Below are 25770 nucleotides of genomic sequence, written 5' to 3'. Positions count from 1 at the left end.
TTCAGTAATCAGCATGCTTGGTTACAGGAGGAAGTCAGCTTCTTATTAGAAGTTTGCTTGGTAAGCAGAGCCTGAGCCAGGGAAGTTACTTGGATGGTTTTAGTGGCTACTGTAATCAAGCTACTATCTAGCCTGATACAGCGATTGCTTTTTAAAGAACCTAGAAATGCTAGGTTCTTGTTTGTGCATCATATGCCCTCTCCCTCCACGTACCAACTGGATACTGCCTGCATCTGACTCCCAGAGTCTCCTTTGCTTTTGTTGGACCAGTTTCTATTCTGTTATCTTCCTTCAGAATTGTCAAATCTTTTAATCCTCTTATTGCCTAATCTTTCTTTAAAGTGAATTTTGTAAACCTCTGCTGTGATCTGTTCTTTTTTGTCCTGTCAAAAACAGTAATTCCAAGTTCTTCATGGGAGTAAGCATGAGCCATCTTTTCATCCACTAGTTGCATTTCGGTTTTTGGTGATTGCATTTAGGTGTGGCTTAAGTGAAGGTTTGATAACTTCTGGCATTTATGCCAATGGGTTGGCGAACCAGAATGTTTTAGCCAATGCTTTAGATGATGTTACCTCCAGAAAAGTTGCTGTTAGATTTGAAATAACAATTGGATACTCAAATCACTTTGTTTTTATAATTCAGTAGGTTAGAGTATTGCTTCTTTTAATATGATCAGATTTGAACAGTAATGTCTTTATTTCAGTTGAGTCTTGAATATGTATGCGATTGCTATTAATTCTCAGTAAGCTTATATCTAAATTGATTTAATTTTGCATAAATTAAAAAGCCAGTCATCTTTTTAATACAGAAAGGCTATAAGACAAAATAGAGAAGAACATGAAATGGAATGATGTAATTTTTCCAAATTCAAAAGTACTTGTATTTTAGGTGTTAGAAATGGTACAAGAAGTGCTTCTTGAAAACAAACTCTTATTTAAAGAAGTGTTCTGAATATAAGAAGACTCCCCCATGCATTCACAACTATATCAACTACCTATTGCTACGTAACACATTTCCCCAGAATTTAGTGGCTCAGAACAACACAGTGTTTAAGCCTCACAGTTTCTGTCGATTAAGAACCCAGACGTGGGCTCACAAGACCCTCTATTTCAGGGTCCTTCACAAGCTGCAGTCAAGATCTCAGCTGGAGCTGCAGCTATCAGTTCAGTTGGGGAAGGGTCAGCCTCCAAGCTCACTCATGTGGTTGATGTTAGGATTAAGTTCCTCACAAGTTGTTGGACTGAGGGCCTCAATTCCTAATTAATTGATGTCCAGTGACCTCTCATGATTCCTTGCTACATGGGCCTCTATAGGGCAGCTTACAACATAGCAGTTAGCATCATCAAAGGGAGCAGGCAAGAGAGATGAGAGCAACAGGGCAAGAGAGGAGTGGAAGCAAAATGGATGTCAGTTTTCTGTAACATCATCTTGAAAGCTTCAACCCTTCACTTTTTCCTTGTGTTATTCCTTAGAAGCGAGTCTAGCCCCTTCTAGGAGAGGGGATTTCATAGGGCATGAGTCTAGCCCCACTAGGTCTAGCCCCTTCTAGGAGAGGGGATTTCATAGGGCACGAGTATCAGCAGACAAAGGTCATTAGGAGTCATTTCCGATTCTACTTCCCACGTAAGTTAGGAGAAGGGCATGTTTTGGAGGAAAGAAAGAAATGCTAGGTTCTATATAAGATCCAGAGACTGACGAGATTTGCTACGTTTGCTTCTGTCTTTGCTTAAGTACTTTGGTGCAGTACTTTCCTTTCCTTCCCACTTGCAGGGTGCTCTTGCAACTCACACTTTCTACCTTTTTTTCCTCTTATAACCTGCATACTGCCACCCTCTCTCCACCCTCTTTTTCTTTATCTCTTACAGACTTGCCTTTTTCGTCCCTGCTGTTTTTATTGATAATAGTTCATTGAGCTTCTTGCTGCTACTTTGCCAAAGCATATGGAGTTCTAGTACTTTTTGGGCTGTTCCTAGCATCTGTTTAGGATTTATATTTATACCATTCGTTAATAGTGGGAGATACGGTTGCTTCTTGGTATTAGACTAGGGTCTTGAGTTTTGGTGTGTATTCTGAGACTTGTTGGATCTATTGCTACTTTGAAGTAGTCTCTCCACTTTTTAGCACCTTTCTACATGTTGTATTGTTGTTTTCCTTTGAGAGAATTTGGCCAGGAAACAGCCTTGCTTTTGTATTCACCTGCTTTTCCTGGGTTTGTGTGCTATGACAGCCCAGTAAGCTAAAGTGATGGATGACAGGATCCCAGAGTCATTTTTAAAGCCTTGAGTTCAAGAGCTTCTGCTTTCAGAAAGCAATTTGACAAATTATAGACAGACTATATTTTGCACATGGAGGCTGGTACTTATAGAAGCTTTTCTTTGAGTTTTGAATAAAAATTTCCAAATTTGTGTGGAGAAGCATAAGTACCATAATGAATATTTTTGATCACCTTTGTTTTTTCGACTATTATATGGAAAATAAAATTAGCCAACAAGTGAGATTTCTCTTGTGCTGACATTCTTTCTTCTAGTACTTAGAGGAAAGGTTGACATGGTCTCCTCTTTGCTCACACTTCTTAGACAATAAAGGAGAAAAATCAGAATGTTAGTTGTAAAGGGTACAACCAAGAGGGAAAGAAATTCTATTTGTAATCTTGTGAGAGGGCATTTTTGAGACTAAAAGGAGAGAAAGAAGTTTAAAAACAAGAATTCCTGAATTGTGCTTGAGGTAGTTTGCATTAATTTTCAGTGTCCCTTCTGTGATTTACAGCTATTTTGCTTTGGTGTAATGCCACTAAGTACTATGTGGCAGGCTTTGCACTCATCAGCAATACTTCTAATCATTACAACAACTTAAACAATATCTCCTTGATTAGTCAAAGAGAATGAGGAGCAGGGCAGTTCAGCAATTTGTCCTAGGACACATCAAAGTGGTCTAGTTCAGGGCTTCCTTGTTCCACCTCTTAGCTATGGTCTGGTCTGTCCTTCCATCGCTCAGTCCCTTCAAATTAAGACTAGCTACCTCTTTGTCATCCTCAGAGAATGAAACTGAGAGGCTTACTAGGAATTGGCTGCTTATAACTGTTCATCTTCAAGTAAACTTATGCATCTGTGCAATTAAATGCTGGACCCAAATATGTCTTCTGTCATGATTGCTTTGATTAGAAAATAAATTAGGGCCTGAATTAAAAACTGCGTGGGAAACTGCTTTGGTCCAGGAGTAACCCTTGTCTACCAGATGGATTAATAGAGCTAGAGTAAAATTATGCTGAAAAACTGAGAATTTAGATTTAGAAAGGCGAGATTTATTTTAGTAAGGACAAAATTGAGTTATTCCTCTATTATTATTGGGTTATGGGATATAAATTGGAAAGGTAAACCTTTATCGTTAAGTAGAAGAGCAAATACTTCCTGTTTTTTTTCTGTTTCTCTGAGAAATTCAACTCCCCAGGTGTGCTTTCTTTTTTATGCCAGAAGCAGTGATTAAGTACTGCCTCAAACACCTGAGTTTCTTGTCTGTCTAGTAGAAGCTGAAATGAAAACATAATTAGAGGAAATAATAAGGACATTTTAGCGAGTAAATGATGACCAGAATGAAGAATGATGGGATTCTAGTTGAATTTTACTTTGTAACTCTGGTCACTAATGCTTTGATTTTTTGGGAAACTATACTGTGTTTTGCATTTCTTTGGTTGAAGCTCATTTAAACTTCTCATATTGAGTTAGGGCCATTGATGCCTGCATTTCTAAGAAGCATAGAATGGTTTGTCAAGTCACTTTAATGACATTACTAAATATTGTTAAAATTAATTGAGGTTAAGAGATTCTTATTTTCCTTCCAATAATGGGGAAAGGTGGCTTTTCTTTCCTTATCTTGGAATAGATTAATGATGTAGTTGGGAAGTGTTTTTTTGTTTTTTCTTTCTGGTGATGGAAGTGTTTTTGGTTAACAGGATCTCTTTATATGAAGGAGGTGAGTGAAGTTTGCCTCTACCATACCTAGTAGCTGGAATCTGAGTTCATGCTCTAGCTTGAGTAACTTTGTATGGTTAGTCAGTACACATTGAGAGTGTTTTAATAGTTGTAGGTACTTGTAGGTACTTTCTTTTTTCAGTAAGAGTCTTCTTAGGAAGCAGTTAGCTGATAGGTATAATATTAGTACTCCCCTTTAAAAATCTTGGCATAGGTTAAGTGAATAATTCTAGATATTTAAGCTGAGCATCTATTGCTTGCGATGGGTTGATTTGTGTGTGCGCCCCCTGCCTCACCCTGCCTTAGGTCTCTGTGACTTTTACCAAATATACAGTAGTGCTCTGACCACAATCTGTGTAGCCAGAACACTGTGATTAAAGACCTTCAGGGCACATGAGCATCTTCAGTACCCTTGTCTAAAAGAAAGTGTTGACTGCTGTACTTTCATCCTTTATGAATTCTTTAAAAGCATCTATTATTTTTAATTTGCAGCAGCTCTTGCCAGGTAAAAAGTTTTGGGAAACAGATGAATCCAGCAAAGATGGACCAAAAGGAATATTCCTGGGTGATCAATGGCGAGACAGTGCCTGGGGAACATCAGGTAATCTAGATCTAGCATCTGTACTGTGATTTATGCTTGTCTTAGAGCTCCTTTTCTCAGCTATTGGCAAGCCATGAATTTTATATCAGTGACATAAGCATGTCAAGCAATGTCTTGTCTTGCAGTATGATTGCCACAAAGGAGCTTATATGATGTAATTTATTAAAACATAATTAACACAGAATCAAATCTTCAATATTTTATTGAAGTGGTAGCCACAGGGGAATGGTCTTTTTTGAAAAGACCATAATTTCACCTAAAACTTCTTGTTCTGTACTGCTGTCAGCATACTTGGAATTAGAAAACCCATGCCTGCCATTTGAAGTCATGTTTCTTTTTCCTCCCCTTGCCGGTGTAATGTGTATGGGATGATCAATCTATAAATGTGGTTGGGGCCAAATCAAGTCACTGGGCATGGATGCTCTTCTGAACAGACTGTCCTTGAAGAGGAATGAGGAAAACTTGAAGAGGCAGACACACAGACAGCAGAAAGAAATGACAGATGATAGGGAGGAAGGAGACAGAAAACCCAAAAGCCGATGTGCTGTGTTATAGCACAGTGTAAGAATGGAACCTCAGATGACACTGAGTCATCAGAAAAGATCAAATTATGTTGTTTTTAAAAAGGGCGGTAAAACCACATTTTGTTTTAGTAGTAATATCACCAATAAAATATATTAAAAAGAAATTCTGCTACTCGAAAGGGGTAAACATTAATTTATCCACTTATCTAGATAAACCAGTTATGTGAACTGCTGTATTGCACAACTATCCTGGATATGAGGGGTGTGTTCTGCTTCCTTAGCTATGTAGAATATTATACTTAGGGAAAACCACAGTAGGAGGTTTAGGCTCAACTGACCATGGCAGGTTTCCTGATTCCTAGTCATTGGTTTATCCATGAGACATCACTCATAATTTGTTTGAGCCTCTGGCTGCACTGTATCATGCTTGTGTATCTTTTTTGTAGATCATTCAGTTTCCCAGCCAATCATGGTGCAGAGAAGACCTGGTCAGAGTTTCCATGTGAACAGTGAGGTCAATTCTGTACTGTCCCCACGATCGGAGAGTGGGGGACTAGGCGTTAGCATGGTGGAGTATGTGTTGAGCTCATCCCCGGGAGATTCCTGTCTAAGAAAAGGAGGATTTGTAAGTTGGCTTGAGGAACTTGTTCCTATATCTCTCTCTTTTTTTTTTTATCCCCTAAAACAAAACATGCCTGTTTAGTTTCCTTAGATATTCACAGCACTAATTACAGAGTATTATAAAACACTTTTATTAAAATTAGATTTCAGCAAACACAGTAGGAGATGTAAACTTAAAAATAGAGAAATAATGTTTTTTTGGGGATACACTGATAGTAATGTGAGGCAAAAACTGCAATCTAGATCGCATTTCATTGGTCTACCAGAAAATACCATTTTCGATTTAAAACACACACAAAAGTAAAGAGTTGGAATTAAAGAAAGCTGAAGCTGAGGTGTTAGTATTGACTACATTGGAGAGCAGTGATTTGCCAGTACCCAAGAGTCCTTAAAATGGATCAGATATATAGGATCACTCTTGTTTTGCTAACTAGCCTTTAATTATGGGATGGTCTTTGGCCTTCTTTGAACAACCTTGCCCCTTACATTCAGCCTGTCAGGGAATTAGAAATTCTGTTAATTCTATATCTGTATTTTTTTTTTTTGGATTCATCATTCATCTCTCTAATGCTAAATTGTAGCCAAAGCACAATCTGTCTATAGCCTCTTCCTTTTTTTAAGTCTAAACATTCTTCTTCAGCATCTTTGATAGCCTTTATCAAAACTAGTCCTTTCTTAGATCATCTACTTTTTAGGTCTATAAGTCTTGAGATAGAAACATTCGAGTCTTCTTCATTCTGTATTCTGTGATGGTTTTATATTCCAGGTTATAGACAGGAAGGCCATGAGAGGCGCCCTGAATATGTCTTCCCTTTTTTGGAGCTAGTACTGCCTGTTGGCAATCATTTAAGAGACCTTTTTCCTCTCAAATTATATTAAAAATGTTGCCTCCATGACTGTCTTACTTTCTTTATCTTATAGCATCTGTTGTTGATATTTTTATTGGTACATATCTGTTGCTTGGTGTCAGAGGCTTGGTCTTATTTTTCCCTTTCCACTCGAAACTTCTTTAGAGTAACAGTAGTTCATTTTTGGTGCAGCTTACTCAAGTGTCAAGTACAATTCTTTAATATATTAATGGACATTAAATGAATGATTATTGCCTTGGTTGGAATGAAGAGAACAGGTCCACATGGAGTTAGCTTTATTCTAAGGTTGTCAAAGGTGGTGCTTCATCTGACATTGACGTTTGACATGTGGCCAGAGCTTTTAATTCCACAGAAAAATAAGAAAAAATGAATTGAAATGAAATTTCTTTAAGAGGCTGGTTTGGATTTTTCCCAGCTCCACATCTAGAAGTTTGATGTGAGGAATTTAGCCAGAAGAGGATCTTTTACTTTTATAACAGTTGTTAGGATCAAGGGACTAAACTGGGGTTTTTGTGTTAGTCTTGACTTCTAGCCATTCCAAAGCTGAACTGATTGCTTTTGGATCTTTTTGACTCTGCAGAGATATAGGTCAGGTTTAGTGGCTTGTGGATCAGATAGGAAAAGGCTGCTTTTATTTGAATCTTTCCAAGAGGCTACATGAGAAGAACAAGGTCTCTACCCTTTGGATGTGGGGAATAGGATCAGGCAAATATGATCATTTGCCTGTTGTCCCATGGGAAGAATGGTGTTACTTCTTCTCTCCTTTCACCTTCTCTCCAGCTTACCTCCTTTTCTGTACTTACACTTTCCTAGTCTCATGAGTATAGATTCCTTATACAAAGTGCTGCCTATAACTTAATTACTATAGGAGAAAAGTTAGTGTCATGCATAGGGAAGTTGTTAGTATGGTGAACTGGAACTTGTATGACTCTTGCCATGAATTCTGTCACATGTGATCAGTTTCTAATTCTTGGACATTAGCCAGGTGGGCGTGTACCTGGGTAACTAAAGTTTGTAGGGGGCAGAAAAATAATTGGAATAAGGAGAAAGATAAAATGCTGGGACTGAATTATTTTTTTCTCGTTTTTCTCTTTTTAACCAATTATTTCATCACTTAATCTTATGGCACAGCTGTATCTTTTACATTCAGTGTCTTGTATTTATTAATGCTACTTCCATCCTTAGTTGTCTTGGGAGACTGGTGATTTTTAGCTCTTACAGTATTATCACCAGAGGAGGGTAAGACCTCAGGATAGAGGTCAGAAAATTGAACTCTAAGAATCAGATAATTTACCAAGCTTCTCAGGTTTGCACTAAAAAAATTAAAATTCTGCAAATCTGTGTTCCAACTTCTCAGAAGGAGAGTTGTAGGTAACGAAGAATTCCATATTTTGACTTGAGTGGCATCTAAAGAGTGATGCAGGAGGACTGGTCATTGACATCAAGCTACCGTATTGGTGGATAAGGCCTGAGGATCAGTGAACTACATTATCAGCTTTTGGTTGTATGCTGCTGATCTTACACCTAACCTGCCTTTGCTCTGCTTGTTGGTTAGGATGACATCTGACTAAAGCTTGGTCAGGGAAACCTGAATTACTTTTTGATTGTCATAATATGCATGCATCTTCTTGGGAAAGGTGAGCCTTTAAATAAAAAATCTAGTCTATCATTCAAAGTGTTGTGTTCAGAGGCCAAGAAGATAGAAAATCTGCTTCTGATAGTTAATCGTTTTAAAAAGTGGGTAATTGGTGGTTTATGGGGTTAGAGCACTCAGATGTTTTTAATTTTTGGATGGCTTTACCAGCATTACCATGGAGACCATTGAGAAGCCTCATTTAACCCTCTGAGAGCTGAAAACATCATTTCTGATGGCATAATGAATGTAGACCTCAAAACAAGTAGTAAGGGGTCAGTCTCATACTGACAACAGATAATCCTGACTCTGATTAACTTTTCAGTTAAAGATGGTTTAGAACTAAAGTAACCTACTCATTCTACAGTGGTTTTCCATTTTCTGTAACGTTTCCTGGTTACAGCTTGAATGAAGCTATTTAACTCTTTGTCTAGCTTTCCAGAGCTTGTACAAATGGACTCAGTTTACTGGTTTTACAGGCTGACAGTAAGAATCTGACAGCAGTATTTTGTTCTTAGCACCCACTGTAAAATTTTCGTAGTATTCCACATAGGAACCAGAAACTTTAGGAAAGCAGTTTTCAGAATGAGAAAACTCAGAATACCAGTCAAGTTATAGTCACGTCTTTTAATTTAACTTTTTGGTATCTTTTATTCCTAGAATAAGACAGCTGTCCCCCCCCCCCCCCCCCCCCCCCCCCCCCCCGCAAAAAAAAAAAAGCATGGTTCAGAATGCTTAGAAAATCACATATAACTACTGTATTTTTAGGCCACTGGGTGAAATTGCCTATCTAAAGACCCTGTTGAATGTTTTTTGAAATATCGGCTGATCTTCAAATAGATTGAAGCCTAGCCAGTCAGACAAGTGGATCATAATTTCTGTCTTTCCGGTTTATGGTGTCTAAGGAAATGAGAAAACTACACTAAACTTTGATTATGGTGAAGACCACCCTAACCTTGGAAGAAAGATTTTTAGAAAAAACGTATTAGGAAGGCCTACTACTTGTCTGTATAGACTGCCTTCTGACCTGGAGGCTGCATGCAAACTCATAGCAATTCATTTGGGTTGTAAAACTTAATGACTTGCTTTTCTAGTCTTCACTGCATTTGTTTTATTGTAACCAGTGCTACTTGATTTTGTTTGAAAACTTGGTGCAGTATAATACAGGTGGAAGCCAGGTGTTTAAGTCTCATCTGCAAAATGGGGATAATTAAAAACCCCCGAATCTAATACATATGGTTGTGTAATATATATGAAAGTGCTTTGTAAACATTGTAAAACCTTGCTCCACAAAGTCCATAGGCCAACAGCATTAATATCACCTGGGAACTAATTAGAAATGCAGAATCTCAGCCTTTACCCCAGACCTATTGAATCAAAATCTACATTTTAGACCCTCAGGCGATTCGTATGTACATTAATGTCTGATAAATACTGTTAGAAGACAATTTTCTTGGAAGTGTAAATTACCAGGAAGCTGTGGATCAAATTCAGAAAATTTTATTGATAGGGTGGAGCCCCTTCAGATTTGAGCTTTCTTTGAGCAAGAAATCTACATGCTCTACTTTGCAGAGTCAAGCTTTTTATATATTGACTAGAGGGGGAAAAAAAAAAAACTTATAGAAAACCTTTTTTTTTTGGTTTGTTTTCATTTCTGTAAGAACAACAAATACCATTCTACACATTTAAAATATATATTCTTTTTCCTCCTGGATCTGATGGTTACCACAGCAGAGGGCAAGCAATACTCTTACCTTTCTGCACACCAGGAATTAGGTGATCATATATGCAGTGCCTGGTACATTTTGTGTTCACTCTTTCTAAAGCGCATAGCCCTTACTTTGTTCATTTTGAAATTGGGATGCATCTTTCAAATGATAATATGTCATAGTTTAATTGCCAGTGTTACCTTCTTAGCAGCACATAAAATGATGGTATGTCTTATAAATCAATGGTGTCTCAGATTTGATGAAATGTAGTTGGTGGTGGCTTGATTCTGTACTCATATCTCAGAAAAATTAGTGAGACAAAGGGTCTAATGTTTAGAGCCATAAGAGTTTTTAGGGGGAAAAACATAAGATGACCAGCAATTTTGAAGCTTTGGGGGTCTGGGGGTGAGGGTTGGTGTGTCTGAAAAAAAGCAGCGGGGAATATGTGAAAACTGCTAAGAATTTTTTTTGTGAAGAATTGTACTTTATGAATTGCCTTATTTAATCTTTGAAACAGATACTATTGTCCCAGTGAATTTGTAGATGAGAAAAATAAGACTTAGAAGGGAATTGATGGGACCTGGATCCAAACTTTGACTAATTTTAGTTCTTAACTATATTGCTTTCTATTATGCTATATTGGCTTGTTTATTAGTTGAAGGCCTTACTAATATTTAATGTCAGTTTAAAAGAGTAAATCACATGGCTAGTTACTCATTTTTTAAAAAAAATTATTATTATTTTTTTTACCAGTGGAGCTATAAACTGCTGAACTTTAAAGGAAATTGACGTTTCAGGTTTTGGGCATTTTGTAAAAAACAAATAAGTGTATATAGGAGAAACCATGCTTTTAGTTCATGTTATAGTTTCTGGACTCAAGTATATCAAACATGTAAACTATTTTCTTTTAGAAGAGAGAAAAATTTCTAATTTCATTGAATTGAATGTTAACTCCTGCCATGTGGAGCTTTGTGGTCAGATCCCTGCAATAAGAGGAGAAATCCTCATTTCTCTGGCTTCACTCAGAATTAGTAGATTTTCTCTGAAATATTCCTCCTGTTTTGTGAGGCTTTGAGGATGCCGAGCCATAAATGAATGGACTATGATTTCCACAATATGTGTTTCTTTTATCTCTCTTCTGCTCTTCTCTCAGTTCTTTGATATTTAGCAGTGAAACATATTCCTTTGCCTCTGTGTAGATCTAGGGTCTCTCAGAGCCCTTCCTGGCCCCACTCTTGAAATTTCGATTGGACTTGGCCACTTGCATTTTGAGCATTCACTGAAGCCTGTATTTGAGAACTATAGGTTTGGGTTAACATTCATGTAAAGGAAGCCCACAAAAAGATGCTATTAGTCCTTTGTTTTTTTCTTTTGTTTAGCTAATAGACTTTCAGTACTATTATGTACTAGGTAATATATGACAAGCAAAACATAAACTTTACCATTATGATGCTTATGTTGGACTTAATTACAGCAGTTCTCAATTGTAAGTGCAAGTGCTTACTGGAGAACTGTTTATAACATTTGTGGGAGCCTCTACAGACCAATTAAATCAGAATCTCTGGGAGCGAGCCCAGACACTTGTAAATTTTAAAAAGATTGTGATGCCCAACACCAATCATAGAGCCATTGCATTGTGGAAAAAGTAGTGTGCCTGTTAGGGCCAGATTGCCTAGACACTTGTATTAGAGTTAAACCACTTAATTGGGACATTTAAGCTTTTTAATCTTGATTTATTGGATAATGTTACATAAGAAATACCATCCCAGTGTATAGCTTTTACTAATATTACCTTTGTATAAAATGATTTATACTTTACAAATTTTTGCATGTGTGTTATTTCATTGACGTTTGCAGCAAAGTTATGTTTTAAAGAAAATTATCTTTGTTTATGGATGAGAGAACTAAAAGGCTCAGGTTTAATAACCTGTCCAAAGTCCTATGACCAGTAAATGTCAGCAGTTGAGATAGAATATAGGTTCTGTGTAATCTGAGTTAGCATTTTTTTAAAGATCATGTAGCTATGGATACCTTATCTTAAATATTTAAAAAAAAAATTTTTTTTTAATCTCATAAAATGTACCAGCCCATTTATACCCATATTCTCTCTGTAGGGCCTTCACATATCTGAGAGACCAGTTTTATGATCCTGAACCCTGCATTCTCTTTTAATAACAAATTTTTGACTCTTGGTATCATTCAGAAATCAGACTTCATGTCAGCCATTTTAGGGCTGTTGATTTACTGAACTTTTTTCTCTTAAGTAAACTTATTATTGAAATAGGACCTGTGTACAGAAAAGTATACAGGTCATAAATGTTCACCTTTGTGAATTTCCACAAAATGAATACACCCATGTAACCATCCACATCAAGAAATGGAAGCCTCCCTTGGGGCCTTCACCTTCAAATAGGAAGAACCTACTATTCTACTGAGGCATTAATAGCCTATTTAGAGTAGAAAACTAGGTAGGTATATTTTATTTGAATGGACTATATAATATTGCCTTTGAAAATCTAGCCCTTGGCAGTATAATTGAAAATGTAAGTATCAGTGGCCAAGTTTCCAGGCCGGAGTGGTTGGCTTCCAGACAGGCTGAGCAGCTTCTCAAAAAGTCCTTGGGAAGGGTCACTGAGGAAAGATAACACAGAGCTGTCGCCTTGTCTACTAGATTTCTTGCTTGTTGGTGAAACTTCCTACTGCTTTTTAATTCTATTTTCTTCCTATTTTTGCCTGTAAACCTTCTAAACTCTTTGTGAGAAATTGGAGCTGAACTGTTCTTCCTGAGCAAGTGACTTGATTTATAGATTTGTGGGAAGTGACTTAGGTGTGTTAGTGGGGTGATTCTTCTAAAACTCTTTTATTATTGACACTGATGATGTCTAATTCATGAAGAGTTGTTTGTTATCTAAACCATATCTCCCCTGTGACTCTTATCTGATGATAAAGACAATGAGAGGATCCTTATTATTTTAGCAGTTCAGTTTGGCAGGATTTTTTTTGTCATCCAGTTTACTTTGTCAGGCACTGTGTTTAGTGCTGAGGATATGAAAATGAACACACAGCTTCTGTCAGTTTACCTTTGCAGTAGGAGGGAGCTGTTGTTTCTGGACATTTAGAAAGGTCTTGCTGTCTTCAGAATCCTGTCATATTTTCATTTCTGCATTGGGATCTCAATGTAGTGCTTAATTGGCTGTCACTCTTTTTGAACCACAGTCTTATACTTTAAATATTCTACTCTGAAAGTCACATCTCAGTGACTGCCAAAACTATAACTTATCATCTTGTTGCCACATATAACTAAGTTGTTCATCCTTTCTGAGTTCCTTCTTGTATATGTTCCTTTGTTCATATTAACCATGAAATCTTTTTCCTGTGTTACATTTGAACAGAGAATGATTTTGAAAGTAAAATGGGCTCTGAATTGGTAGTTAAAGATCGAATAGCGTCAAGGTACACGAGTACCCCTTTCAGGGATCTTTAAAAAGCACTCTGAGACCATCCGCTTATTTTACATTTGTAGGCCTACCCATTCACAACTAAGTGTCTGCTGCTCCAACCTCTCTTATTGATTTGCCCCCAGTGAAATGTGATTGTGACTAGAAATGCTGTGCAGCAGCTCTCATCTTCTGATTGGATCTTGTGTTTTAGCAGAAGTTTTAATTTGGTCTGAGTGTGTTTGTTTCTTCCTTAAACCAGATATCAGTGGTGGGGACAAGCAAGGTTCCCTCTCTCTGCTTTTACAAAAGCAAAGGTTCTTAACATCTGGTAAGGTTTTACCAAGTTCTCTGTACCATTTCAAGTCACTATACCACTTCTTCTTTTTCTTTTTGGAAGTCAAGGCACCTTTGCTTTATTTGTCCAGGTCTTAGCGTTGTTGGTAAGAAGAGTTAGATTGAATTTCCTTTGAAGATAGGATATCAACGTGCTTGGCACCACATCCATTCTTTTTAGGTTCATTCTTTCAATGTACATAGTTTGAAACACTTCAGAGATAAAATCTCTTGCATCAGTAATTTCAGCCTAACAATCTTCCATGTAGTCTCAAAAGAATCTGGTATGGGACAGGCAGATAGTGGAAGACAACAGGTAAACACTTCTTGGTGAAAGAATTTCACAGCTAGATTTAACATGTTTTGAACAGTTAAAAAATTAGTTAAGGATGATTGTTGAATTAGTGATGCAATAAGCTATGAAACATAGGGTGGAACTGGGTGGTAGTGGTAGTGCAAATTGGCAGGGCGCGTATTTCAAGATAAAATGTAGAATAATTGAATTAGATGATGTCAGACCACACTTAGCTTGTCAATATTCGGAAGTGAGGAGGAATTTACATAGGCATTGGTGAAGCAAGAGGTTTCTTTTTTTTTTTTTCCCCTTTTCTTTTTTTTTTTGGTAGACGTAACACTTTTCCAACTATACTGTTAGCTGCCATACCTGGGGTTTATTAGGAGTCGTGTAGTTAGTTATATGGAGTTACAATTGAGAGTAGAGAAGTGAGACTATGAGATATGAAGTTGTGGCCAGGCTTTGGGTTAGAAAGAAAAAGAATGGGTTTGGTGGGCTATTGGGCATGGTAAAACTGTCCTAAATTCTGTAACATAAATGTATGTCTGTCTCCCCCATTTGGCAAGACTTTCTGCAGTGTTCCTGCCTCTGTGTTGTCTGTTAATTAGATTGTAATGTCTCGAAAGGCCAGATACTATCCTGTTTTAATTAGCATCTAGTGTAGTCTGGTGAACACAGTGGTTGCCCAATATTATTAGTTGATGATGATTAGTGAAGCTGAAGCTATTTTTTAAACAGGGCCCAAGGGATGCAGACAGTGATGAAAACGACAAAGGTGAAAAGAAGAACAAGGGTACCTTTGATGGAGATAAGCTAGGAGATTTGAAGGAGGAGGGTGATGTGATGGACAAGACCAATGGTTTACCAGTGCAGAATGGGATTGACGCAGACGTCAAAGATTTTAGGTTTGTATGTTTTACACTTCGATTTTTGAATGGGGTTATGGGTTTTTGTTTTGCTTTAGTTTTATTTTGATTTTGGTTTTCTTTTTCCCTCCTTATGTGTCCTTTTTAAGAATCGGGTCTAGTCGTAGGCCATACCACAAAGACTGGAAATTAACTAAGAAGGCGGAATTTTCTAAGAGCTGTCAATGCCTGGTGCTTTGCCAAAACAATAGATTTTGCATTTGTATAGGGCTCTATAATTTGCTAATTGATTCCATAAAGAGCATTTCATGATTCTCAGATATCAAAAATCATCCAGAATGGACTTTTCCCAAATTTGTCCCAAATCACTATCTTGGGATAAACTATAGTTACTAATGGAAATTTGTCATATCTCTCTGGTGTGTTAGAGGGAAAACCAGTTGAGAACTTATTTCATTTGAGACTCATAAGCTACCTCTGAAGAAGGTCGGTCAGATATTATTTTCCTCATTTTGAAAAACCAGAGATAGAACTTAAATGACTTAATTACGTTCCTCCCACGGATGCCTTTCATTCTTTCTCTGGTCATGATTGATTTGCAGGTTGTACCTTATAATCTAACATACAGAATATTAAAGCGATATTTTATATTTGTCTTCCACGTTTAGCAAGTATTCTTCATTAATGTAGATAACTTTTAGTGATGGTATATAATTTTAAAAATCTAAAAACTTTGGTCAGTGGTGTACAGATAGAGAATTTAATTTTGAATAATTTTAATTAATGTTAGTCTAAAACTAATATGTGTGTGTCTAAACACACACGCACACACATCTAATATTTACCAAAGCCAATATTAAATATACATTTTGGATCATTGTAGAACAATGTTCATTTTGTATTTCTAATTGAATTTTTGTATCTTGTGAGTGTAAATAATTATAGTCTCTCAAAGAAATTTGAGGCACAGAGGTATAAACACTTACCTGAGTTCTTTCAGTGAGTTTGGGTAGCCTCTCCATCCTGAATCTCAAGCAGCCTGTTAGCAGCGTTTTGTGGTATTTGACAGCAGGGCTGGTGATGGTGGTGGTAGGGCCTGTGTATTAAGGAACATGACTATAGCTTTAATTTGTACCAGCTGTAGGATTTCTTTTAGAGATGAAATGTATATAATATAGGCTATTCTTCTCTGACTAGATTATAATATTATTCTATATTAGTCTAATTTGGAATCATAAAGTCCTGCAATCCTTTTATATAGGGTGGTGATCACATGTCCTGGGTTTCCCAGGACAATCCTCGTTTATGCCTATGTCCTAGGATATTTATTAATAGTGCCCCTTTTTGCTAGTAGGAGTGTCCTGGTTTGGATGGTAAATTATATCCTCACATTAATTCTTGGAGTTGTCTCCTCTGCAGGGGCATATGCTGAATAATAAATTTGTTTTGTAATGGTCTGCTTCTAGTTTCTTAGAAGGGGGAAAAAAGACAGTTTTAGCATTGGCCAGTATACCTAGATAATACAGAAAAAAATTTTCACTTCTATAAAAAGTGTAATTTTAAAAAATAGAGTCATTCTCAGATGTAGAACTTCCCCCTTAGAAACTATTTTCCATTGTTTCTATGTTTAAAGAGTAGAAGAAGTTGCTTTAGGGGGACATATTTTACTATCTGCATTTTGGGATCTCTGTTTTCATGGATGCCACAGGCAGTGTTTTTTCTAGTTCATCCAATGTTCCTCAAATCTGAGCCCCTTGTTTAAAGGGATTGTAAATTAATAGCAGTAAATGTGAATTTAAGGGATGGGTTGTGGTGGGAAGGCAAGCAATAGAAGAGTCATTTTAGAGGATATTACATGGAAGCACCCTAAAGGGTCTCTGGTTGTTTTGTAGAAGTAGTTTTAAGTGCTGTTGATAATAAGCTGTATCATGGACGTTGTCCTTAAACTTGGGTGGCTGTAGTGTCCCGCCCCGCTCAAAATAAGGTTTAATGCCCTTTACTTTCTCTGTTTAGCCGTACCCCTGGTAATTGCCAGAACTCTGCTAATGAAGTGGATCTTCTGGGTCCAAACCAGAATGGTTCTGAGGGCTTAGCCCAGCTGACCAGCACCAATGGTGCCAAGCCTGTGGAGGATTTCTCCAACATGGAGTCCCAGAGTGTCCCTTTGGACCCCATGGAACATGTGGGCATGGAGCCTCTTCAGTTTGATTATTCAGGCACGCAGGTACCTGTGGACTCAGCAGCAGCAACTGTGGGACTTTTTGACTACAATTCTCAACAACAGGTACTGTGTGTGTCTCTGTCACTTTCTCTATTCTCCCTCCAGCCAGCCCATTATTCAAGGAACTAAGAATGGGGGGAATGGGAGGAGGGTGGCATTATTTTAGGCTATCGATAGCCAGCTCTTCTTAACCCAGCAGTTACGTGGGTTTACAAAGTCTCTGTGTCTTCTCCCTCAAGAAGCTGATTCTCATATTGAGGTTATCAGCAAGAGACCACCTTCTTCTACAACTAACTTCCTTTGGCTTCTCTCTCTCTCCAGGGCCTGGAGAGTGGGTGAGGTGGTGTCACCTCTTGTAACACAATCCTCTTGGATGCTAAATTAATCTTTCTGAAGATTAATGTGACTGTGATGCTATCGATTTGTTTTATTTTTTAAAGTATTAAAATTAAATGAGTTAGTGCCTTTTAAAAGAGAATGTCATTAGGGGAAAAATACACACAAATCACTCAACAAAATCTACAGTGAAATTATTTGGCTCTTTTATTCATAACCCATAGAAATTACTGCATCTATGCCTTCTGGTTTTGAAGGCATGGTATGGCTCACTCTAGGGTTTACTGATCCTTTTCTTTTTTAAAAAAGGAAAACCAGCTGTCTGTATTATAAAAAGGGGGCAGGTAGCTTCCTGATCTTGATAAGTAGTACCACAGGCTCTCCCTTGTGGCTGGAGCAGTTCGATGGGCCATGGATTTCTGATACACCTTAATTTTGGACTGGAATGTAAATGTAAACTTCTAGGTTTGAAAGGTTAACATCTCATTTTGAAGTTTAGAAATCCTTTAACTATGGGGGAAATTGACTTATGGTCTTTTGGAGATCCATTGTACCATAATGTTCCTTTAGTTGTCATAAATAGCTGATTTTAAATAAATTTTGATTGATAGACAACTGGATAATAAAGTTAATGAAGTTTACAAAAAGAAATTTCTTAAAAGGGATTTTGTGATGTGCATATGCTCTACGCTCATATAAGATGGATATATTAGGTTTAATTATAAACTATCCAGAGAGAGCATACTGATACAGTGTACACTGTTCTCCCTGTAGTTCCCAGTAGGTGTGCCCACCTCTTTATGAGAATTGACTTTCTGTGCTTTTTCTTTATAAGAAATAGTCGTCTTTCATGGTTTTGCCATTTTTCACAATGAATCCTCAAACAGCAGTTTTGAGTGAAGCCAGAAATTACTTTAGGTGCTGAACAAAATATTTTGTTCCACACCAACAAATATAAGGACATGATATTACTGTGTAAATTTCAACTTGTCCAGCTTAGAATCTCAATGTGGCAATTTCTCTGTCTAAATTGAGGTTTGTGAGTGTAGACTGTTCCTAATCAGGATCCTTTAACCTAGTTATATCAAAAAGTTTGTCTAAATTCTTTATTTTACTCTGTCTTTTTGGTCTGAGTTCCCTAACAACCCTTAGAATTGTGGCCATTTCTCGTTCTTAGGCTTCCATTCCCAATTTAACCCTTTGCTTGTTATTTAAGAAATGTTTGTCTCCAACCTCTTAATGAATGAAAATCTGATTCACTTTCATTTAGTTGTTCTTTACTTCATAATCAGAGTTGAAATTCTCTTGATTTACTCATCTCTGGTTTCAAAATAGTTCTACCAGTTTTTTGGGAGGCTGGATAAGTATTAGAACTTGAACGATGGATATACTTTTGTACACCCACAGGTAGTTAACACGATTAATAAAACACAACACCCACTCAGATTTAAAAACCTGAGGTGCCTTCACCGTGAATCCCATTTCAGCAAATTTCAAAAAGGAACATTATAATTTTGTAGTTGTTTTTAGGTTCTGGCTTCACATAAACGTAGTGGTTGCTGTAACATAGGGGCATTGTTACACAGACACACCATCATCATATGATGTGATTAATTGTTGTTTTATCCCACGGGCCCATAATCTTTGCTTTTCTGAGTTGATTGTTTTACACATTCTTGTACTGGACACCCTAATAATAACATGCCTGGGAACCAGTGGCTCAAGACTTCTAAGTATCTTCAAGACCCTTAACCTCTCAAAGGTTCCTACATAGAAGCCAGTAGTAGTTAAGAAGGGAAGATCCTTTTTCTACTGGACATTGTTATTCTTACATTTTATCTCTCCAATCTTTCTTACCCTTTTACTTTTCATCACATTTTATTCCCCTTTCCATTTCTACTAATTTAAATTATTCTCATTCTTTAAGGTCCAGTGTTCTTAACTTTTCTTGATCTCCAAATCAAAAAATTGTCATGTCAGTCTTGCCCTTTCTGTTATAAAATAGAACAGATAGAGAAATCCACATAGAACAGCAGCTAGGTGGATTATTGTAAGACCACCTGAGAAGCTGTCCTATTTATAGTCTCTTTCCTCCTTTCCTCCCTCCACGTGTTTTGTTTCTTGATATGGGTGTTGATTCCCCAGGGGGTATTCAATTTATAAGTCAGGGAGCTGTGCACTTAAGGTAGGTGCACTTTTCTGTATATGTATTATGCTTCAATAAAAAGTTTAAAATGTCAAAAACAACAACAACAACAAAAAAACCCTAAAGTTGTCATGTCTTCTTCTTTGAATTCTGTAGTGCTTTGTGCTTTCCTAAAAGGAATCACCATGTTCTGCCTTGTGTTTTGATTTACTTGTCTAATAGCCCTTGCTAGATGTAAGTTTCTTGAGAATAAGGCCTGGAGCTTGTCCCCTCTGTGTCCTCTGCTTAGCTTTAGCGGACCCAAGTTTGTAGGGAACTTTTTCCATATCCCTATTATAATATCTCAGAACATCTCCCATATTTAATATGCTTCCCAAAACTAACATTTGAAACTAGCTTTCTAAGAGATCTGGAGGCCACTTTTTGAGGCCTGGCATATTCTAATATGTGAGTCCTTTAGATCTAGCCCACTAGCCTGTGCCTCATACACAAATAACTAGACCTGTATTATATCTAGGAAATTTACCTCCTGGATCACTATGTAACCTTTTTAGGGCCACAGCCCTCTGTTGTCATATGATCAAAAGCTATGGTCTTCTCATCAGAAAAATATACATAATTCTTTTTGAGACCAAATTTTGTGGCAGTTTTAGGGAGATCATATACGTGGACTGCAGATTTAATCTTCTGTTCACATTTTTTGTTCTCACCTGTAGCCAAGCATACTTCATGAATGGAATAGTCTCCCCTTACCCCATGGCTCTGTTTTGTTACTGTGACTCATTTAGTCATTTAAATAGTGCAAAGAAGTACTTGATGACAAGAGATAAGGCCAGTCATGCCAGTGACCTAGGAACTGTAGAGAAGAGAGAACATACTCTGTTCTCTGGGGAAGGAAGGACTTATGGAAGAGGTGATCATGAGCTGTGACCTTGCAAACTTGTTTATACCAGGAAAAGAATAAAAATCTCATCGGAGGAAATAGTAAAATTAAATACTTAACATTAGAAACTTAACAAGTATATCTGTTCAATAGATAATGTAGAAGCAGTCACCCTAGTTGGTGGTTGAGGTTGCATGGATAGTGTTGTGTGTCTTACCTACTTTGCTGTGCTGCTTTATAGGCAGTGACAAAACATTTTAAAGAAGGAATGACTGACTTAATTATTATGGTGTAGTTTTTTGCACTGTTAGTTTAGACATTCTCTTACCCATGTTAATCAGTTAACTGTTGACTATTGTGTTTTTCCAGGAACTTTAGGTTCTGCACATAGTGAACAGAGCTAGTGTTCATAGTAAGACTATCATACATGAAACAATTGGGGAACAGTTGAGGAACTAAGTAACTAAATTAGTTGGTCAGTCATGCTTTGAGATTAGGGGAGGGCTTGATGAGGACCAGGGTTGCCTAGACCTAGCTTGAAAGACAGGCGGAGGTATATACTACTGCAGTTAAGAGAGAGGGGTGGAGATGGAAATGACCATGGTGTGGTTATAGGCTGACAAGAATAGAAGATACATGTAGGATGGGAAAAGGAGATAGGTTTGAGTACTGAGTCCAGATCACAAAGGCCTTGGGAGCTGGGCCTGAGTCCCAGGCAATGTTAATGATTATGAGCATTGAACCAGATACCTATTATGGCGTATATTTTTCTGTACATCCTGTTCTCTTTTCTTGGCTTTCTTAAATAGGTATCAAAGGCTAACTTTGTGTGTGTGTGTGTGGGGGGGGTGGTATTTGCTATAATTAATAGGGTAGCTTTCTTGTGATTTTATGAGGGAATCTGGTTTGGAAATTGACAATCTTGTGTCCTGTATCCTTTTAATCAGGATTTTGATTTGGCTTAATAAGATGGTTTTATAAAACTGTTAATATCAGCTTGTATTGAGATATATAATATAGATAGAGCAGCCTGAAATACAGAAAATATTTTTTATTTAGTTCGTTACACACTTAATGGTACTTGGCTAGTCACTGTTAATCAAGAACTTTACTTTTCTAAGATTTATCTAGAGCAGAGATTCCTTTTTTCTGTGCCATGAACCCCTTAGCAATTTGGTGACATCTGTGGACTGAATTCCCAGAATGCTTTAAAATGTGTAGAGTAAGTGGGATTACAAAGGAAGCCAATTATATAAAATATTTAACAACAAATTTAATAATGTGCTTTATCATATGCATGAAAAAGTAGGTATACTAGCTATTATAATGAGCATAAACAAGATTTTGGGATGTCTAACAATCGTGAAGTAACCTGAAAATGTTTGTGATTTTTCTTGGTGATTAAGTTACAGATGTTAATGTGGTATGTTACTTGTAATCATAATTGAAGGACATGCTAAATTTTGTGAAAGTAAAGATAATTTTACCTATCCCAGGTAGAGAGACCTACCTGGGGTTAAGAAGCCCTAATTAAGGGTAGTTTGAAATGCTCATTGATGTTTCTGGAGTATTTTCCCCCTTTCTTCATACTTTCCCCTCATTGTCTTCTCCTTAATCCTGGAAAACATAGTCAGCAGTTCTTATGTAATGTGTTTATACTATTTTGTGTAATGATGCTTGAGCAATATTCTTCATTTTAATAAAGAATTATGAAACCATTATATTTCCCTAAGTGTATTTTAGAAAATTTTACTAGGTTATATTATATTACAATCCTGCATAGCAGAAACCAAAGCCAGGATTATGTCAGTATAGTTTAATCAGATTAATTGTTGATATTCTTTATTTAGAATCTAAAAATAGCCAAATGTAGCATATTTTATAAAATTGTATACTAACGTACTAAAACTGTTACCTGTTAAGCATGAATTTTAACAAAGAGAAAATAGTCTGAAAGTCATAATTGAAATACTATATTTATTCCTTCACAGTTCTAGTCAGATGGAAGAGGAAGTTGGCATGCACTGTTTTTAAAAGTGTGGTAGTGATTAAATATTTTTCTTATGAGGCCAAGTGTGTGCATAGTTTTAATGTGGATATTTAATATTTTTGGCTTTTCAATTTACAAATGAAAGGAAGATTGTTCTATTAGTGTCATGTGCATAATAATCACTGTTAAAATGTTGATACTAGCTAGCATTCGGTCAGTTGAAGCTTACCTCTTTATTGTTATTTGACTGTTGAAATTTTATGATATGATTTTCTTCAAAAGATATTAATTTACTTGGAGGAAAGATATGTTTTATTTTTCCCCACTGTATTTAGAAATGATTTATTTTGGATTGAGAGTCTTCATCTGTTAAAGAAATGTATGTAAAGAATTTTTCTAAGTTTTAAAATTCATCAGCAATGTTTGTATGTACCTGTTAAGAAATCATTGTATTTGTTAGTTGATCATTTATCCTGGTTAAATGTTAAATGAAAGGAAGATTGTCCTATAAGTGTCATGAGCTAATCACCATTAAAATGCTGATGTTAGCTAGCATTTGATTAAGAGGTTGTTCAGATAACCTGGTCAAAAATGGGCTTTGATCTGGAAGCTTTAAATAGCAAATTTTTACAAGTTTATGTACCGAGGACTGGCTCTACGTACGATATACTTCTTTATTAAAAATTAATAGTCCCACTGTTAGCGTAAATACTTTTAGTGCTCCAAAGGGCTTTTCTCTGTCAATCCTGACAACAGCCCCACGAGATAGGGCAGCTATTATATTTTTACAGATAAGAAAGTTAAGACATCATGAAGCTAAGAGACTTCCTTAAGGTCATATTCTGCAAGCTTCCAAACATCTATGTTGTGGTTTCTAGCTCCAGGCTGTTTCCTTTGGACCTAGTACTAGAAACATAAAACCTTTGGATATGTGGAGTTGTCTCACCTTCAGATTCAACTGCATTCATAGTTTTTTTTTCTGCATGGAGATATTGTAAAAAGTACTCATCAACAAAACAAAGAAATTTTTTTTTTCCCCTTTCTCGTTATCTTTGTGGCCTGCCGAGAGCCGTTGGTACTCATGAACTCATTTGGATTTGGACTTTAACATTGACCCTTGACTTGCAATGAACTTAACATTGACTTAACATTGAAAAGTCTTGACTTGTGCTTTCCCCATCCTGGGCTGCCTTGTTGGGAGAGGAGCTGTAGAGGTGCTCTTCCATTCATCAGAAAGAATGTCACACATAAAAGACTGTTCTAAGTGTTTTACGTGTATTAATTTTAATACTTACAACAAATAACTTTATGAGTTAGACGTATCTTTATTGTCTCATTGTCCCTCTTAGAGAGAGGAGGAGAGTGAGGTATAGAGAGGTCGTCTTGCCAAAAGTTACATAGAAAGTCAGTGGTGGAACTGAGATAAGAATCCAGGTTTTTTGGCCCCAGAGTTTGTGTTCTTATTCCCTATCTGCTGTATATTGTCTTAAACTGGTAAAAAGCCAGGGCTGGCAGTACATTGTATTTTGGGGAGGGAGTATGGAGGGAGTGGTCTTTTACATTTGTTAACTCCATATTTAGATATTACTCCTTCATATTCTGAACTCAACACCAATTTTTTTATGCCAACAATTATTATGGATAACAACAGTAATAATAGTAGTAACTATAGTTTATAAGATGCCAGCTAAATGTTAGTCATTATGTTGAGTGTTTTTGACTGCCCAGATTTTTTTCTGGAATTAAAAACCCTGCAGGGTATCTTCTATAAGGTCATATAGTGGCAGAGAATGGAGTCAAAACAGCTTGCTTGTGTAATCCCCAAATTTCTTTTTTATTTCTTTTTAAGAACCTTGATACACTTGAAATTGTTTATATTTTCCTCTGTATTCAGTCTCTTGAACAACTTATGAATTCTACCCAAGTAAATTGTAATCAGTAGTGGCACATTTATTATTATACTGGCCTTAAAATAAAAATTTTCTCCTAATCGCACAGTATTATGTTTCTTAGGATTAGCTTGCTTTGTGAAAATCATGAAAATGTTTACAGAGCTCAGTGCTTTGCCCAGCAGATGGCATTTGTATGCATTTTTCAGGATCCTTTGGAATCCATCACTTGCCAATTACCCAATTTTGTTTTGAATACCCTCATTTCCAGTTAATATTGGACCATTTACATTAAGAGAATTGCCAGAATTATTGTAATCTATGCTATAATCAAATCTGCCTGCTCTAGATGCATAATTTACTTTTGTTAATTGTTTGCTGCAGAATGTACTAAAAAAAGTAATTCCATATTTACCATAATTACTGAGATATTAGTCAACTCTCAAACACAGGATAGATGGGAATTCTTGGAGGGCCTGTATTTTTTTAGTTAAAAGTGATGGGCCCTACTTTCAAAGTGTGATAACTTGGTTAGAACCACAAACTCATGTTATGCAGAATGACTTCTTTGATGGTATTTACACACTGTGTATTTGTATGTATATTTACAGATACATCACACATATAATGAGTGATGTTAAAAACATGAAATGAGAGGTCAGATGGAATGGCATTAGAGTACTCTTTTTGGTTAATCAAGATAACTTCAATATTTATGTTCTGAATACACCCATCTTTATTTTCCTATCTCCATGTCATAGTGTCTAGCTAATAATGTGCTCAGAAAAATGTTTGTGGAAAGCAATGAGTTACTTTGTTCATAGCAGGGTAGAGGGAAGAGGTTAGCCATGAGCAATGTCTGATATCTTAAATATTTCAAAATGTTTTAGGCTAGGAAAGTTCCAGAGACTGATTGAAGAGACAGTAGGTATTTAGTGGAACTACGAAGTATTTTTATAATCTTGGAAAAAATTTTAAAAATCAACTTTCCACTTTTTTACTTTTTTTCTGCCTCCTGGCTGCCCCTTTTAGGTGGGCTGTCTTCTTTGTTAGGAGTACTATGAGACTGTTCTTTAGAAAAAAACAAATGTGAAACCAACTTGGCAAAAATCCCAAGATCACAGTTACCACATAGTATGGATTGGGTCCCGTCCTGAAGTGAACAATAGTTTTGATATGTTTGTCAACAGAGTCCAGTATTTTCTTTGAAGACTTGATGTTTAATCAATGCCTTTAAAGTAGTACTATCTTTTTTACCAGCATCATAATGAAATTTTTCTTTTCTTTAACCTTTGAAAATAAAAAAAAAATACTCTAAAGTATTTTTGAAGTCTATACATGGTTTTGACATACTGTGAAAGCAACAACTGGTTTTACTCTGGTTTTTAGAAAGATAAATGTATAGAAAGGTAATGGGTGAAGTTGGCCAGTATGTTCACAATATTC

The 25770-nt window shown here is 36.6% G+C and overlaps 1 protein-coding gene across 23 annotated transcripts in view; it reads left to right on the top strand.

Annotated features, from left to right (window-relative positions):
• PUM1 (pumilio RNA binding family member 1) overlaps nt 1-25770 on the top strand; it is a 108600-nt gene that overhangs the window by 36572 nt on the left and 46258 nt on the right. For 13 of the 23 annotated variants that reach the window (XM_023529249.1, XM_023529246.1, XM_011357797.2 and 10 more), the window contains 4 exons: nt 4461-4569; nt 5540-5718; nt 14732-14898; nt 16873-17143. In XM_023529249.1, coding sequence (XP_023385017.1) covers nt 4461-4569; nt 5540-5718; nt 14732-14898; nt 16873-17143 — 726 coding nt within the window. The remainder of the gene's footprint in view (nt 1-4460; nt 4570-5539; nt 5719-14731; nt 14899-16872; nt 17144-25770) is intronic. The other 10 variants (XM_011357800.2, XM_011357799.2, XM_023529260.1 and 7 more) reach the window with 3 other exon arrangements.

This window comes from Pteropus vampyrus, unplaced genomic scaffold (genome assembly GCF_000151845.1).
Source record: "Pteropus vampyrus isolate Shadow unplaced genomic scaffold, Pvam_2.0 Scaffold36, whole genome shotgun sequence".
NCBI lineage: Eukaryota > Metazoa > Chordata > Mammalia > Chiroptera > Pteropodidae > Pteropus > Pteropus vampyrus.
This window is presented reverse-complemented; position numbering and strand designations above follow the sequence as displayed.